The following is a 15,948-nucleotide window of genomic DNA, read 5'->3' on the forward strand; positions in this document are numbered from 1 at the left end:
TTCTGAGCCATTAAAGACATCCATTGTGTGTGTCCGAAGATTCCAATGCCGATTAGATAGAGCCAATATAATGGAATTACTTACGTGTCGATCCAGCAAGTGTTCCCAGCAAAAGGAACATGGACGTCAGACTGTACTGTAAATCAGACGGGACCTACCATTTGAACGTTTATAGCTTATCCAGGATACTAAAATATTTCTGAAGCAATACGAAAACCCAAAACGAATGTGTGTGGCCATCAATTAAAATGTAGCCGATTCGCGGTACGGGACCGGGCAGGCGTAGGATAGGGTGGCCAGATCACGCGACTGAGAAACTGGGACAACGTAACAACCGGGAGCAATATTTATGTGAATTTCCCCCCCTTCCGTACAAAAACTGTAGGTACGGGAAAGCATTCCGCCACCCTTCTTCTTAGTATTCACCACTGAGCTAGGGACCAACGAAAGATTTTCCAACCTAATGAGCCCATGTATGAACTACTAAATATTACGCCGTAAATACAGATCACAAACTACATTGACTATACATTTGCATCACATGACTGCCAAAACATTTCTGTGAAATTGCATGCATGTAGGAACACTTGCATTGTCGTCGATAAAAAATTAGAAAAAACGGAAGTGTTTCATTTTTTTTTTTTTTTGTATGTACATGTCAAGGTCATGTGCGGCAAATATATTTGTCCAGCCCTGCTAGAAAGAGCCAATACTAAGCAATCATTTACATGCCAATCATATCGCAGCAAGGGGAACGTGGAATGTCTCTACCAAATTAAATCCTTTTCCTAGGCAGGAAGTACATCCTACAGGTTAGTCAAACATTTCCATGACCTATATAGGCTACAATCTAGTGCGCTAATCCACAAACTATCCATTCAGTCCCTAAAGACATTCATTGTGGACAAACCATTGTCGTGCAATGACTTACATGTTGATTGTATACTAGCAAGGTGAACACGATATCTATTTACCTAAACAAATTGGTTTTCTGACTAGTACCTGCAGCCCGAGTGGCGTGGTGGTAAGATGCTGTCAGGGTCCCGGGTTCGAACCCAAGGGAGGATATAGAGAAGATATTTTCCCTAACGAACTCGAGACGACCACCGATGCACAGCGCCTTCACTTACAACCCATCTCACTAATGGCAGTAAATTGCAATGTAGCGATATGGCCAGAGTTGGTGAAGTAGTACCTATAGGCTAAGTTTGACCTGGGCATTTTAGCTCCTATAGGGTGCTCAAACTCTTCGATGACCTATCCAATCGAGTGCGCTAATCTGACTCGGCTGTCCATTCCGGGCCAATAAAGACATTCAATGCGACAACCACTCTGGATTAGACCAATATTATACAACGGTGTGACAACATTTCAATCATATCCTGGCAAGGTGAAAATGGATGTCTCTATGGTTAACCGAATCGGTTTTATAACCAGACCTATAGGCCAGGGCCGTAGTGTGCCTTCTCGTGGCCCCGGGGTCAGACTTTCCTTTGTCTGAATTAACTCTTGAAAGAGTTATTATGCAACACAAGTGTAAACTTTTGTGGGGCTCCAATTCGACTCGGGGCCTAGGAGTAGTGTCCCGGTTGCCCTAACCTAGTTACGGCCAAGTTTAAGGTAGCGGTTTTAACAGCTCAAACGTTTACATGGTACCTATCCAGGACAATAAAACGTGCTGATTACTCGGCTATTCATTCAGAACCACGAAAGACAAAGTGTGTGTGTTCAACCATTGAAAAAATCAAACAATATTGCGCAATACAAAGGCCTATATTACTAGATGCTATAGTTTCAGGCCTATTTTTTTTACTGTAAATCGAAGAAGGAACCGCTTAATTCCGGTTTCTAAAAAGGCCTATAGAAAAAAAACCTATCGGCTTACCACATATATCTTTTTTTTTAACCTCGTCCATGGTTGCACAATGCGATATCGTGCCTCCATATTTTTTTCGCAATATCCCTTCAATTAATTCCCATCCCTATGGTATGCATTTTTTTTTCTTTTCAGGCTGGTGCATAAGAAAAAAAAAACCGGTCGTCTTTAGGACTAGACATTGGCCCGAAGGCCTACCCGAGAAGACATAATTGCTTTTACTAAGGGCCCAAAAAAAAAAATGGACACAGATTTTTTTTTTGACTGAAAAAAAAATGATTATCATAATACTCTCATCTATAGTTATTTATACATCTAGTAATTACTGTTTCTCAATTCCTTGCAGTTCGGACTCTATGACCATGGTCATTCTCGCGGTATACCAGACCAAACAAATACCGTCCAGTCACTGCCCTCTCTCAAAGAGAGGTCAGAACCAGCTGATCTCGACTACCGTCCAGGTGCTGTTCCATATATATAACGGCGTGAGGTCATTACCTATTACTTTCTCCTCCCGCTATAACGTCCGTGGGGGGGTTGCCCCTCGTAGCCGTATTGTGATGACACAACGGGAACTTTCCCATAATGGAAAGTGTGCGATCACTATTTTTTTCATCTTCAATGTTGTTTACTTGTGGACCCTCGTCAATGGGCAGCTGGTTTTTTTGTGTGTTAAAACGGGATTCGTGATTGAAAGCGCGCGCGACCGCTATAAATACAAGACATCTCAATGCAGTGCGATTTCCTCCACACCTACAATGTATTCATTGATGGAGACCCCCACGTGCCGTGGGAGCGAGGGTGTCTGGAAACGTCCTCCCTCTCAACGCCTCCTCATATTGTGAAAATAAAGTCAAGGAGGACACCGAGGACCCCGCTCGTTCGTGGGGAGATACCTCACAGCTGGGTATTCTGCATCATTAGACGGTACCTTGAAGGTGAAAGGTACATCTATCTGGAGGGAATGACCTCCCTCACATGGAAAGTGTCCAACTGTACGCAGCTGAAACCTGACATTTTATATTGAGATGACCTTCAGGAAGAAAGTCTAGAGGTACAGTTGGCTTTTGACAAGTGAACGGGGTTGACCAGTGGTGTAAATGACCTCGGACAGGATGTATAGCTTTCACTCAGACCCTTTCACAATGAATCGTACACTCGGTGTAGACTAGGGGCCTTGAACCCGTGGCCCGCCGAGACACAGATTAGTGAAAAAGCGATATCAGTATTCCACTACCTGAAAGCCCATGACCGTAATTCTCATTCATTTTGGAAATTATTTCTAACCGCGTAAACCAGTGGTTCTCAAACTTTTGTCAACCGTGACTCCCAAGTCAAGGGTCACCTGCGGCTTCCCCAGATTAGTTTAGTAGACATTTCCAATTATACAAAAGAACCATTTCACACCCTAAATACGCACAAAAATTAATATTTCCAGCTCACCGTGACGACTCTGGCAAAGGTTGGTGGTGACATTCCTAGTAGCCGCGAAGCACACTTTGAGAAACACTGGTGTAAACAATTGGTATATCTAAAGAAAAATCAAATCTTGACCAAAACTCCTGCCAACCAGTTTGCACTTTAAATCAGTGGAAGAATAATTTGTTAAAATTTTCTGAATTGCATCAAATTTTTTTATCAATAGTGGTAGAGGGGTAAAATCTTGCTATTTCAAAATGGAAGTTGGTTTTTTAAGCATCAGATTGATAGTCCTGGACATTATTGCACTAAACTCTCAGAGTAAGCGAGCTCTAAATTTGTCAAGTTAATAATTACTGTACTTAATGATTAATAATTGTTTATTAATTTATTGATTTTTTTTTTTGCAAAATAAATTCAAATTTTAACACAATTCATTGTGTAGTCACCAGGGAAGGTGGACTCCCCAACGTCGGTGATTCATCCCTCCCATTAAATGTGGCCCTCCGATGCAAAACGTTGAAGACCCCCCTAGTGTAGGCAATTTGCAAATAAAATAATTTCAGAATCTACGGAAAAATAATTTCATAACCGATGAAAAAATAATTTTAGAATTGATGAGAAATTATCTTTAAGAGCGTTATTAGTAATACGGTCAAACCCAGCAGCTTTCTCATGAGGATACGCCTGTAGTCGGCTCTGCAGGTTGTTGATATAATTCCTACTGTGGAGAGGGGTATCTCAGAATTGTTGTTTTCGGTGTCTGCGAAAATCTCGGCCTTCCCTCCCTGTCTTTGTATATTTTAGGCCATTAGCCCTGTATTGATTTCATACGAGAAACCTAGGGTTTACGAATATTATAAGGTTTGTATAGTGAGTCACATCTTCGCAGCTTGCTTCCGCAAAAAATTAATGCAGCGCGTTCAGGTACAAAAGTTTTAATCAAATGTGTGACTTGACGTCTAAGAAATTTGTATCGCTCATTTAATACTGGATTCAGTGCACATTGCCATCTGCACGGCGCATACGATTCTTTCTCCTGACATACATTTTGATCCAATTGGGTAGCCCTAGCGCAGGCATATTCAATTGCTCGCGAGCATCACGGTGCTCCTTGAAGTACCCAGAGTGCTCGATGCTCGTATTAGATTTCGTGTTCGCGAGCACTTGATCATCGTTCTAATTAAAACACCTTGTAAAAATTGCATTCAAGGATCGAAATCATCTTCACTTTATGCATTCGTGTGTTAAACTTGCCGTGAGGGTGCTCTTCTTTTGATGACGGGTACAAGCAGTGCTCGTGACTGGAAAAAGGTTGAAGACCTCTGCCATAGTGGGTCATGAAAAGGTAATTCTCGAGTTGAGCTATTTATAGCTTGAGCAATATTTTATCAGTTAATATACTGTCAAGTATATCAGGTGAAATAAAATTACTTAATTTCCGTTTGACAAGTGGTCAGTTTGTTATTTTTCTGGGTTTGTTATTACCAAAAGGAACTGGAAAATCTATTTCTAGAAAAATATGTTGGTCTCTATCACATGTTGATGACACGACCTTTCTTGTTCTTCGAAGTAATTTCGAGCTAGTTCCTTGATGTGGAAATACATGGACGGCACCTTCAAATCTTTGTGTCGATCGGTGAGGCGGAAACATTTTGGTGCCCCACTGAAGTGCCTGAGAACGCGATTCTTGAATCGTTGTAGTTTGTACATGTTGCTCTTAGATGCGAAAAAGCCCAAGCTGGGGCACCATATGTTAACACTGATTTGTTCGTACATCAAAACTTTGTTCCTCGAACTGAGTTTGGACTTCGAATAGCAGAATCAGAATAAATTCTCTAAGAGGATCTGAGCCTTTTTGATTTTGTTCTTGGTGTGGCTCCTAAAGTTGAGTCTTTCATCCAGGGTGACACCGAGGCACTTGGTTTGAGTCGATGGCACGATATCTTGTCGCTCTATGATGATCGTGTTTGATGGGTTTGTGAGCCATATCACCACACATTTGTTCACATTCGACTTGGCATTGTTGTATGCGTTCCATCTTTCGGCATTTGTGATCAGCTCCTGGAGGTTACTTAGCACCTTCAAGGGCTTCCTGTCGGTTGAAATAAATACAACATCGTCAGCGTAGAAGCCCAGGATGCCCTTTGGTACCATAGGATAATCATCCATGAAAATATTGTGTATCATCGGGCCCGAGCTGGAACTTGGTTGATTCCTGCTTTTATACGGCTTTTTTTCTGATAATGAGCCGTTTTATCTTGACCTGAAAGGTCCGAAAAGATAAATATGAACTCAACAAATTTGATTATGATTGAAGGATAGCCCCTATTCATCATTTTGAAAAACAGCCTTTCATGCCAAATTTTATCAAAAACTCGACTGTAATCGAAAAGGGCTGCAACGGAATAATCTTTATAATTTTTAGCTGCTTGAAGGCATTCCGATCACCCTTACGAGCTGATGAACTGTGTTCCATGCTCTGCCTTGTAAACCAAACCGTTCCATTCGGCCTAAGTTGAATTCGATAGTAAATTCGGTCAGTCTTGCAGAAAACACCCTCTCGAATAACAGATGAGAAAGAAGAGCATTAGGTCTTATACGATGATGTGAATGATGGAGGTTGACCAGGTTTTAAAATTAATTTTATTGTAGTATTTTTCCACAATATGCGGAAAAATAAGATAGAATTAACATGAGATTGAAAATGTTTGTCAGAGATATGATGATATTTGGAGTAAGCATTTTCATCGTTTTAGATGCGAGGTCATCCACACGCCAGGTGCTCTTTACGGGACTTCAATTTGGATGATTTTCTCTATCTCGCCCGGGCACGGTGGCAAAACTGCGTGATTCAATAGAGGCTTCATACGCACTCAGACTATTAGGTGCACACACACAGTTACACTTCCGGCACAACTCACTAGGTAGTAAATCGCCCATAGATGGTGATAGACTTGAGTTGTGCTCAGTTTGAAAGAAAGATTCAATGGAGGCGACATCAAGTATTGAATATGCGCGAAAAATCGAATATTATGCTTAACACGACAACTGCTAATACAGGGGGACAAAAAGTCCGTAGACATTGAAAATTCATAAAAACCGGAAAAATAGATGAAATAAAAAAACGGTTTGCAGGGTTAGCATCGCTAGGTCACGGGAATTTTTTTTAAGACAGGAAAAGAAATATATAACTGAAAAAACAGACAATAGGTGGCACTGGTACAAGTGATTTCGATGGAAATATGCGAATGAGACGGTTATAAGTACTTGCGCTCCTAATCCACAACCAGTTCACCGCTGTAAACACCGTGTGTGTGGACCTGCTGCACTCTGCCGTTGCTGGATTTGTGATTCGCCTGCAATACCCCCCCCCCCCCGTGGTAGTGTTGAACACATACTGCTGTAATAAACGATTTGGAGGCATTTTGTTCATTATTTGCGTATGTTTTCTTTGACTTGTGTACGCCAGCGCTACCTATCAGCTGTTTTTTCTGTCTTAAAATAATCCCGTGACCTAGCGATGCTAACCCTACAAATCATTTTTTATTTCGGTTACTTTTCGGTTTTATGAATTTTTGAAGTTTTTACGGACTTTTCGCCTACCCTGTACATATCAACCATTATTTATTTACACATTATATATATACATATATATGCCTATTCGCAACGAATATAATGCTGAACTATAGGCCACTCCATTGACCCGCTTGTTAAGTGCGGTAGAACGTTTTATTCAGGTCAGGTATAATGCTTAAAGTCCTTAAATGCCCTTAAAAAATTTTCGGTATTCGTTGCCTTTGCAGTCTAGCGGTCTGGGGCGCGCACCGGGCAAGTGAAAGGACGTGGGTTTCGTACCCGCACGAGCAATTGAATTTCCTCTTTTAAATTCATGTTCGCATCAGCCAGCTTAAAAATCCTTCATAAATGCAATGTTCGTTTTTCGTGATCTATAAATTTGCCGCGGTTCGCTTGAGTGATATGCAAAAATATATATATGTCGCGGATCATTTAAATTATCTATACATGTGTCGCGGAAGGCTTGAATGATAAACACCACACACCCGCCCGCGGCACATGTAACTGTGCCATGGGTGTGACTTGAACCGTACTGGAGCTGCAGGGGCAACTGTCCGGACGGTAAAATTTAGGAGGTGGGGTACAAGGAACACCGTCATAAAATCACTGAATTTTAAAGTTTGGGGCAGCAAAAATTCTAGTTACGGCCCTGACTTGAGTAATCCGTAAATGTGCCGCACATCATTTGAGTGACCTGTAACTGGCCAACAGCGTCGTTACTCAAGTGATATGTAAATGTGCCGCGGTCACTTAGGAGACCTATGAATACACCGCATGCCTCAAGTGAACTAGAACTGCGTGTTCACTGGCTACTCAAGTGGAGTGGAACTGCACAGCGAATGACTATCCGAACGACATCTGTTTATGTGCCGCTTAGTTCGTTTTCACAAAATTAGGTTTTGAGCCACTTTGGCCCATGGGCCGTGTGTTGTGTGTGTTATAAACTCATATCCCCAATAGAGTGACTAGTCCAAGATTTTTGGCGGGCTCTCCAAGACACTAAGCCCCTTATATTGGTTTTATACCAAATTTACAGCTCAAAAAAATTAAGAACAAAGTCGTAGGTTTCAGGCCAGGTTTCCCCCCCCCCATGGTGGATTCACTAAATGCTTGAGCTAAATGTGAAATCACCAATCATTGATTATCAAATCATTAATCACCTACATTTGAAACACGTTATTTAAGGGGTTCGTGTGGGACCTATGATATGATACGAATAAACCGTATTTCAGGAGGTCTACATTTTCCTCATTGCGAGCACCGTCCATGCCCACAACCAGAGGAGCAGCACCCCCCCCCCCCCATCCATCGATTTACATTACTAACTTAACTCTATTCCTTGAATTTGGTGCTTAATTATAGGTGCCAATTAATATCCCACGAGTTCATAATTGGACAATAGCACCGGGATTTCTTAGGTGCTTCAAATAAGCAACGCAGTGCGGACACCAGACGCGCGACTCGATGCGAAGATTAAAGTGATGCCAGTGGCGTCTTAATAATTTAGGGGGCTCTTAGCCCCCCCGAATTTCATATATTCTGCGGACCTTGAGTGGGACCTGATGAAATAAATTGTCTGAGAACTAATGCAGAATCGATGAAACAAAAGTGAAAAAATCCAGAAATTATGAAAATTCTTAACAAACAAAATAAATGAAAGAAAGAAAAATTCCCAGAATTGATGAAAGTCCAGAAAATTGACGGAAGTTCAGAATAAACAGAATAAATTAAAGAGTGATATCCATAATTGATGAAAATTCAGAATTCACGAAAGACGGCCCTCGCGACCGCACCTGTTGCACATCCCTAAGGGTGGCTCTGGTCTATAGTACCGCTATCTACTACAGCTGGTGTTGGCAGTGCTCGTCAATGATTGCTAGGATTACTATGAACTAAAAACCTACAGAATGTCCCATAAAAAAATTCATTATGCCCTAAAAATACGATTTTATATAAATAGGCTGACCATACTCCGCCTGGCAGTCCAGTTAAACACTGGAGCTATCTTCTGAACGTGCTGGTCTGGGTTCGAATCCCAGTTCGGGCATGGATGTCTACTAACACATCAACAAAAATTCCCTGGACAGATCGTAAATATCTCTTGCGAATACGTGGTGATCACGCTATTTCATATATATATTTATTTATTTCGAGAAAAATATGGTAAATTACAGGAAATTTGTTCAAATAAAATTGCCAACTTGCCAGCCGCTGCCAAAAACGATGTCACGGGTAAACAAAATTGCTAATTACTGCTAAAAGCAACAATTACAGAAAATGAAGCTAGGAAAGAGAGCTTGGGGAGGGGGGGGGGATTCTTCATTGCTTTGCTGAAATAAGCAAAATAATGCTCCAAAATATGAAAATATACCATAAATTCAAGAAAAATGACTACAAATTGCATATTTTTCATCCATTTTGCAAAAAGCCATAAAAATCCGAGCTCCAGTGATTATTACTGTACCCAAATGAAACCGGCTCAGAAATCGGAATCCAGTTGGGAAAAAAAAAAAACAACTACTATAAGGCTAATTCAGACGCGAAATATGGCAGCTTCAAAAAGCTATTATTAGCAGGTTGTGATAACCATGTTTATAATTGGCTCTTTAGAGCCCCTCAGACGTCAATAATAGGATGAGGAGAGAAAGTAAAAGCTTGGGGTAAAATCTGCCGGGCCCAAGTGAAAGCATTTTTTTTCCTCTCACTCCGAAGAGTAAAGCTTTCACTTCAATGAAGATGACAAAAACAAAACAAAAAATGCATCTTGTCTGTCTTTTATAGGGCCTTTCTTTCCCCACCACGGGGGCCCTCCCGTGTTTTTTAACTTGATCGAGTCGAGCCCGAGGCCATGCCATGAGGATGGTCTGGCAGAGTTCCAGAACCAAATAATAATAATATATATGAAGAGAATTCTTTATTTGATGGCTCGGTGTTCCGCTTCAGTCATGTAATAAAAATTAGAAAGAAAAAAAAAAAGGCCGCATGTAATGTGTCAATGGGAGCCTTCACATTCATATTGGGCCACACCCGTGTCGAACTCTATTCTATTAAAGGATAATACGCTATCTTTGTGTCCGGAATGTCCCCCCTCGGACGAAGAATGTTAGGCCCTGGGAAAAAAATTGCGAAATTGGTATGCGGGATTTCGCCCGTGTGTTGGAAGAAGCCGGCACTGCTCAAGCTCTAAAGGCTCGCAAGGCCCTAATACGATTCTTATTTGTTTTTTTAATTTCTCACAAATTTCCTAAAAATGTCATGTCAATAGGGGGGGGGGGAACAGAGGACTAAATTTTCTGATCTGGGGGGGGGGCAGGATGTCTAGGCCCTGACTGAGCCATTCATGAAGATTCTGGTAACCCGTCTCACACGCCCAATTTGACGTTTAATCATCGATTTCCGCATTGAGGGCTTTCTAAAAAAGCTAATGGCATTTATGCGGCTGCACCGACCCTCGAAATGCAAGAGGCCGTGAAACGGGGTATTAAAAAATAGACACGAATTGCATTTCGCCTTTCACTGCCGAACGAAGGCCTGAAAATTCTATCAATGTTTTATACAAATAATGCGATTACATTGGGGCCCTTTTGATGGGTTCCTCTATAGTGAATTTATAGCATGAATAATCAAAAAATATATAATTGTCTTGGGTGGCAGCGCTGGGGCCCTGTTAGCTCCCACCTTTCTGAGAGCAACCATGGTTGTCTGTGCGTGGACCGACCCGGGCTTTTGCCCCCACCTTCCCATAGCATATGGTTTGGAACATCGTTTGGATAACTCCCTGATGTCTTTTCGGCCAATGGGTACCACAGAACAAGCTCTAGCTAAGATCCAAGATGGTCATACACGCAAACTAAGAGGGGTACCCTCCAGCGAGGACTTCCAACGCATGGGCGGAGATACGAGGGGGCGTAAGGGGCATTGCCCCCCCCCCGCAGCATCAAAGGTGGAGTCGATAGATCTTATGTATTGACATCATCATCTTGCCCCCCAGACTTCCAAGTCTAATGTTCCAACGGGCTTAAAATTAAACATATAAGCAAGATATACAGAAAATAATAAATATCTTCACAACATCCAGTCTTCTGTATATCTTGTATTAACAAGTGGAGAGCGACATTCTTGTCATAAACATATAAGGTCAATCTCCCGGTCTATGAAGAGCCTTACTGATATTTTAGAGGCCGTAAAATTGTTTTCACACAAGGCTATTCATTTTCCAGGACGAAATACATAGGCAATAGGTTTAAGCCCACCCTTAAGTGGCACCCCCCCCCCCCGTATCATGGGTCTCACAAGTGTGGGGCTGGGTGGGCTGACAAATATATTTTTTTATACTATAAATTCATAGATATCAAATATAGAGGTGTCCGTGAAAATTCTTTTAACCTGGGGTTCCCAACAATTATCTCTGCGTATGTTCTCGGCTTTAGAACTAAAGGGGGCGACGGATGTTGGCCGTGAATGGAATCTTTCATAATCGATTATGTTTAAATTGTAAAAAACTGATTTAATTGGGGTCTTGGCTTAAGAATTTAAGGAGGCGGTGGGTTATTATTAAGACATGTTTTTTGTCATATGCTAAAGCGACAGGAGTCTCAAAACTCTACACTTACCTCGTCAATCATCTGCTGGTGCTCAGTGATGACCGTCGTGGCCATGGCCCTGACTTCTTGGACTTCCACCCTCATCTCCTCCATAGCCACCGCCTGCCTGGTTATTCCAGCGCTCTTATGGTCTATCTCTGTCCGGAGAGTGGCGATGTCGCCCCTGACACGGTCCAACATGTTCTCCATCTCTTGCGCATCTCTCAGGGCGACAGATATGTTTAAGGCGGCGGCCAGTTCGGATAACTCTTTCCTCAAGTCCACGACAGTCTTCTGCAGCCATTTGGTGGTCACGTGCCCGGATTTCAGCTCGGAGATCTCCGATTCCTGGGCCGATCTCTGGTTCTCAGCGTCCCGGCGTAGCTTGTGTATCTCCTCTGCGAGGGTCTCTAATTGCAGGTGGATGTCCTTGCAGTCCAGGATGCATTCCCTCAGAGGGTCATTGGTCACCTTCAGAGGGTCGTTGGTCAACGCCGCGGGTGTCGTCGTCTCCAGCAACAACCGCTTTGTCCACGCATCGACAGAGTCCATCCTACCGAAATTCGATCTCTTCGTGACAGCCGTTCTCATCAAGTTCCTGCCATCGACTAGGTGATGATCGATTTCACCATCCGGTCCAGATAGCTGCTGCTGTTGTCTATGTCTCCGTCTGTTCCTCGTTTGGTGGTGGAGCTCCTCGTCCAGTCTAGTCTCTAGGGTCTGGATGACCAATCTGTTCTGGACCTGTTCCTTCTGCAACGCCGTCAATTGCTCCTGTAACGAAGTCACGACTTCTCTTAATTTCGGGTCCTTCTGGGAGACGTTCGCGGACGCGAGGCAGCAACAACAACAAATGGACATCACCGTCATCACGAAATAATAAACGATGGATGATTCGTCCATCTTCGTCGATAATTTTTTTTTTCCCCGATGTGTTCAACAAACACCGCACATGATCTCGACCGACTATATCCGTTGATCGTCGAACGTATAAAGCTCCGTACACCACTTCATTGGCACGTGGTCCTTCTGTCGATGGGGCGATACGCGAGCGGATCAGCTCAATGAGCTACCGGATTTACGCACTCGGATCCGAGAGAGTGAGAGCTGCACCCGAACCCACCGAAGGATAAATGAGATCTGCTCTCTCTCGCTCTCCTCCTCCAATGTGTATGTTTTGGTGTTGCTCGTGGGATTGGCGAGATTGATGAAACACCGCTGGTTTCCCTGAATGATTTCGGGGGATTTGGCGACGGACTTTAAATGGAAAACCGCGCCAAATTCGAAAATAACGGGTGCGGATGCAGCTTGTATAAGCGCGTAATGATTGATATCAACGAATGGGGCTTTTGTAAATATTTTAGCCATGCCATTTTTTAACATACGGGGCCCACCGGGCCACGGTCTGGGGAACTCGATATAATGAGATATAGGTCTAATTTTCGGATTAAGTATGTAAACTGGAAGGTAGGTACAGGGCGGCCCTTACCAGACGTGAGGCCTTTTGCGAAAATAATAGCGGGGCCAGAGGCGTCATAGTAATTTCAGGGCCCCTGGCACCAATTTTATATATTCTGTGGAAGAAGGGAATCGCCATCTCAAAATTCATGCATTATCACACAGGAATGCTGAAAAATATCCATACCAAACAATATAGACGCAATTAAATGTAAATTAACAAAAAAAAAAATTAATGAAAATCTCGAACTGAAAAATCCCGAATTCATGAAAGAAGTAATTACAAAACCAATTGAAATTAGGACCTGATGAAACAAATTGTCTGAGAACTAATGAAAGTTCAGAATCGATGAAAAAAATTAAGAGAAATAATTGAAAAAGGTAATTCCAGCCACTATTAAAATTCAGAATACATGAAAGAAATGATTCCGGCATCCTTGGAAATTCAGAATAAATGAAAGAAAAAAAAAGCAATTCCAGAATTGATGACATTCAGAATCTATTGAAGAAGCAATTCCCGAATTGGTGGAAATTCAGAATATATTTGAAAGAAATAATTCCAGCGTTAATTTCTTTCTAGATGAAAATGCAGAATTATTCTTTCCATTACCGTAAATTCTCCTCCAACCCCCCCCCCAAAAAAACACGAGGACGGAGCGACCTTAAATGTCTGATGTCTGTCGCACCCCCCCCCCCCCCCTCCAAGGGCACCTCTGGGCAGATATTTGCAGCCAGTTAGAGAAGCCACTGAAAAATCACTTTGCTCGGAAGTATTCAATCATACTGATATCAAAATATGACCATCGATCCCTAATAACAGGCCCTAACAGGGCCGCATCTGGAGAGGGGGGGGGGGTAAATCTGATTTTCCGGGAGCTGAATTAGTTGGGGGGGGGAGCGAATTCACCATTTTAATGCTCCCTTTACATTACAGGGGACGCCAAACTACGTGTTTGCCACGGCTGACCAAGTATCTAGTTGCGGCCTTGGTTATGAAAATAAATACAATAAAAAAGTTGGATACCTCCGATTCCATTGAATTTGTCCCCGTTAGAGAGGTGTCCGAGATGGTATTGATGGGCATTTTGTATTGTAGGATTATGGCCGGCTCCTTTCAGAAACAGCAAAATGTTGGGGGAGGGTACGGTCAGGTTTCACTGCATATATTCAGTGATACACTGAATAAAATAAGAATGTATAGTCAACGGTTGGGTTCTGAATGCGAAATCTCACTCCTCTCACCGTAAATTCCTGACGCTACCGAAATCTTGACTACCCAAAATCTGACGCTACCGAAATCTTGACTGCCCAAAATCTGACGCTACCGAAATCTTGACTGCCCAAAATCTGACGCTACTAGAATCTTGACTACCCGAAATATTGACGCATCTAAAATCTTGACAGCCCGAAATCTTGATGACATTGAAGTCTTCACTGCCCGAAATCTTGATGCTAGTAAAATCTTGAGAGTCCAAATCTTGCCGCTAGTAAAACTTTGAAAAGCCGAAATCTTGACGCTTCTAAAATCCAGGAAAAACACAATCAAGACAGAAAAATTTTGACACCTTAAAAAATCATGACGCTGCTGAAATCTTGACAGTACTAAATTCTTAATTGTCCGAGAAATCTTGACAGTGCTAAAGTCTTAAATGCCCATTAAAAATCTTGACCACTGTCAAGTCTTAATGCTAACTTTGAGATCTCACACAAAATTCCATTTTTACTGAAATTCGGACCACCTTAAATCCCGTTGTTTACAAAATCATCATCGAAACCCATCCTCAAATCGTAATATTACCAAGATTCTGACAGGTAAAAATCCTAACTCAGCGGCCTAAACTCCTATCGCTATCACAATGCAGACGCTAGGGGAAAAAGCATAGACTGCCAGAAATCCCGATATTACTGGAACTTTGAGAGTTAAAAATCCCTGTGATTACCGAAATCTTGACAACCCAAACTGTCGTCACTTCTAAAATCCCATCATTTCCGAAGCAGCCTTAAAACCTGACACTAGAAAACCATCGATTGGCCGAAATCCCTACACAACCAAAATCTAACCATTCCAGCAATCCTGACTCTACCCAGAAAAACTAGACCAGGCCAGGGAGTACACAACCTTTTCCGTCCACAGGCCAGACAATTGTATTATTCGGATGATCATATGACCCATATTTTACGGGACATTCCTTTATTTTTGCCGTCTCAATTTTTCTTATAAAATGTCCCGTTTTCTCCCTTATTTTCAGCAAGGTTAAATTGATGTTAGGAAATCCAGGATTAAGGTTATTTTTATAGCTGAGAAATTATGTTATGATAATTATCACTCTAATATAACTAATTATAATTATCTTACATGTTTGTGAAACATACGTTTTTGTTGTGAATTTTTTATACAATGCGACTTGCGGTAAACTTCTATTTCCCGCCCCATTGACTGTTTATTTTGTTGATGGCAACTTTACAATTTTTTGACTTGTAATTGGCTTGCTTTGACACTTTTTTTTTACCGTCACTTGTCACTTTTCTTGCATTTGACAATTTTTTTGCGATAGTTGGTGATATCTCGTATGCATACCGTATTGTTATGAAGGAAATATGGTCAGCCTAGGCATTCATTGAGTTGTGTGTATTGATACTTTTCTACCTGAATACTTTCCACTGGCCGGATGGAAACCCTTGGAGTGCCGCATTTGGCGACGGGCCGGAGATTGTACACCCCCGCGCTAGACCACCTTGAAAGCCAAACAATTCCAAAACCAGTCTGAAATCTAGCTACTACTTATTGCGCCAGCAATTTTAAAATTAATTATATTGAAATTAATTTAATTTAGCTTCATCACATTGTTTATTATCAAAGTATTCAAGTCTAAGTAATCATCATCATTACTGAAAGTTGTGACGTCGGGTTATTTTAATTATCTCTCTCTATAAAGATTGATCATTCTTAAGTTATCAATTTTGCCATCTTTCAAACAAAGCTCTTCCTAATGCAGGAGGCAATGACGGAAAAGGATTAGAGCCCCGTCATAG

The 15,948-nt window shown here is 41.9% G+C and overlaps 2 protein-coding genes across 2 annotated transcripts in view; one reads left to right on the forward strand and one right to left on the reverse strand.

Annotated features, from left to right (window-relative positions):
• LOC149084072 (uncharacterized) overlaps window positions 1-12,654 on the reverse strand; it is a 29,456-nt gene extending 16,802 nt beyond the window's left edge. Inside the window, exon 1 of the mRNA XM_089234420.1 lies at window positions 11,488-12,654. Coding sequence (XP_089090546.1) covers window positions 11,488-12,360 — 873 coding nt within the window. The 5' untranslated portion in view covers window positions 12,361-12,654. The remainder of the gene's footprint in view (window positions 1-11,487) is intronic.
• The window catches only part of LOC149084070 (uncharacterized), a 349,781-nt gene that overhangs the window by 276,083 nt on the left and 57,750 nt on the right, over window positions 1-15,948 (forward strand). The window lies entirely within an intron of this gene.

The sequence above is a fragment of the Pholcus phalangioides genome, unplaced genomic scaffold, assembly GCF_987345545.1.
Source record: "Pholcus phalangioides strain wild (caught in Gottingen) unplaced genomic scaffold, Ppha-v1.0 ptg000008l_1, whole genome shotgun sequence".
Lineage (NCBI taxonomy): Eukaryota > Metazoa > Arthropoda > Arachnida > Araneae > Pholcidae > Pholcus > Pholcus phalangioides.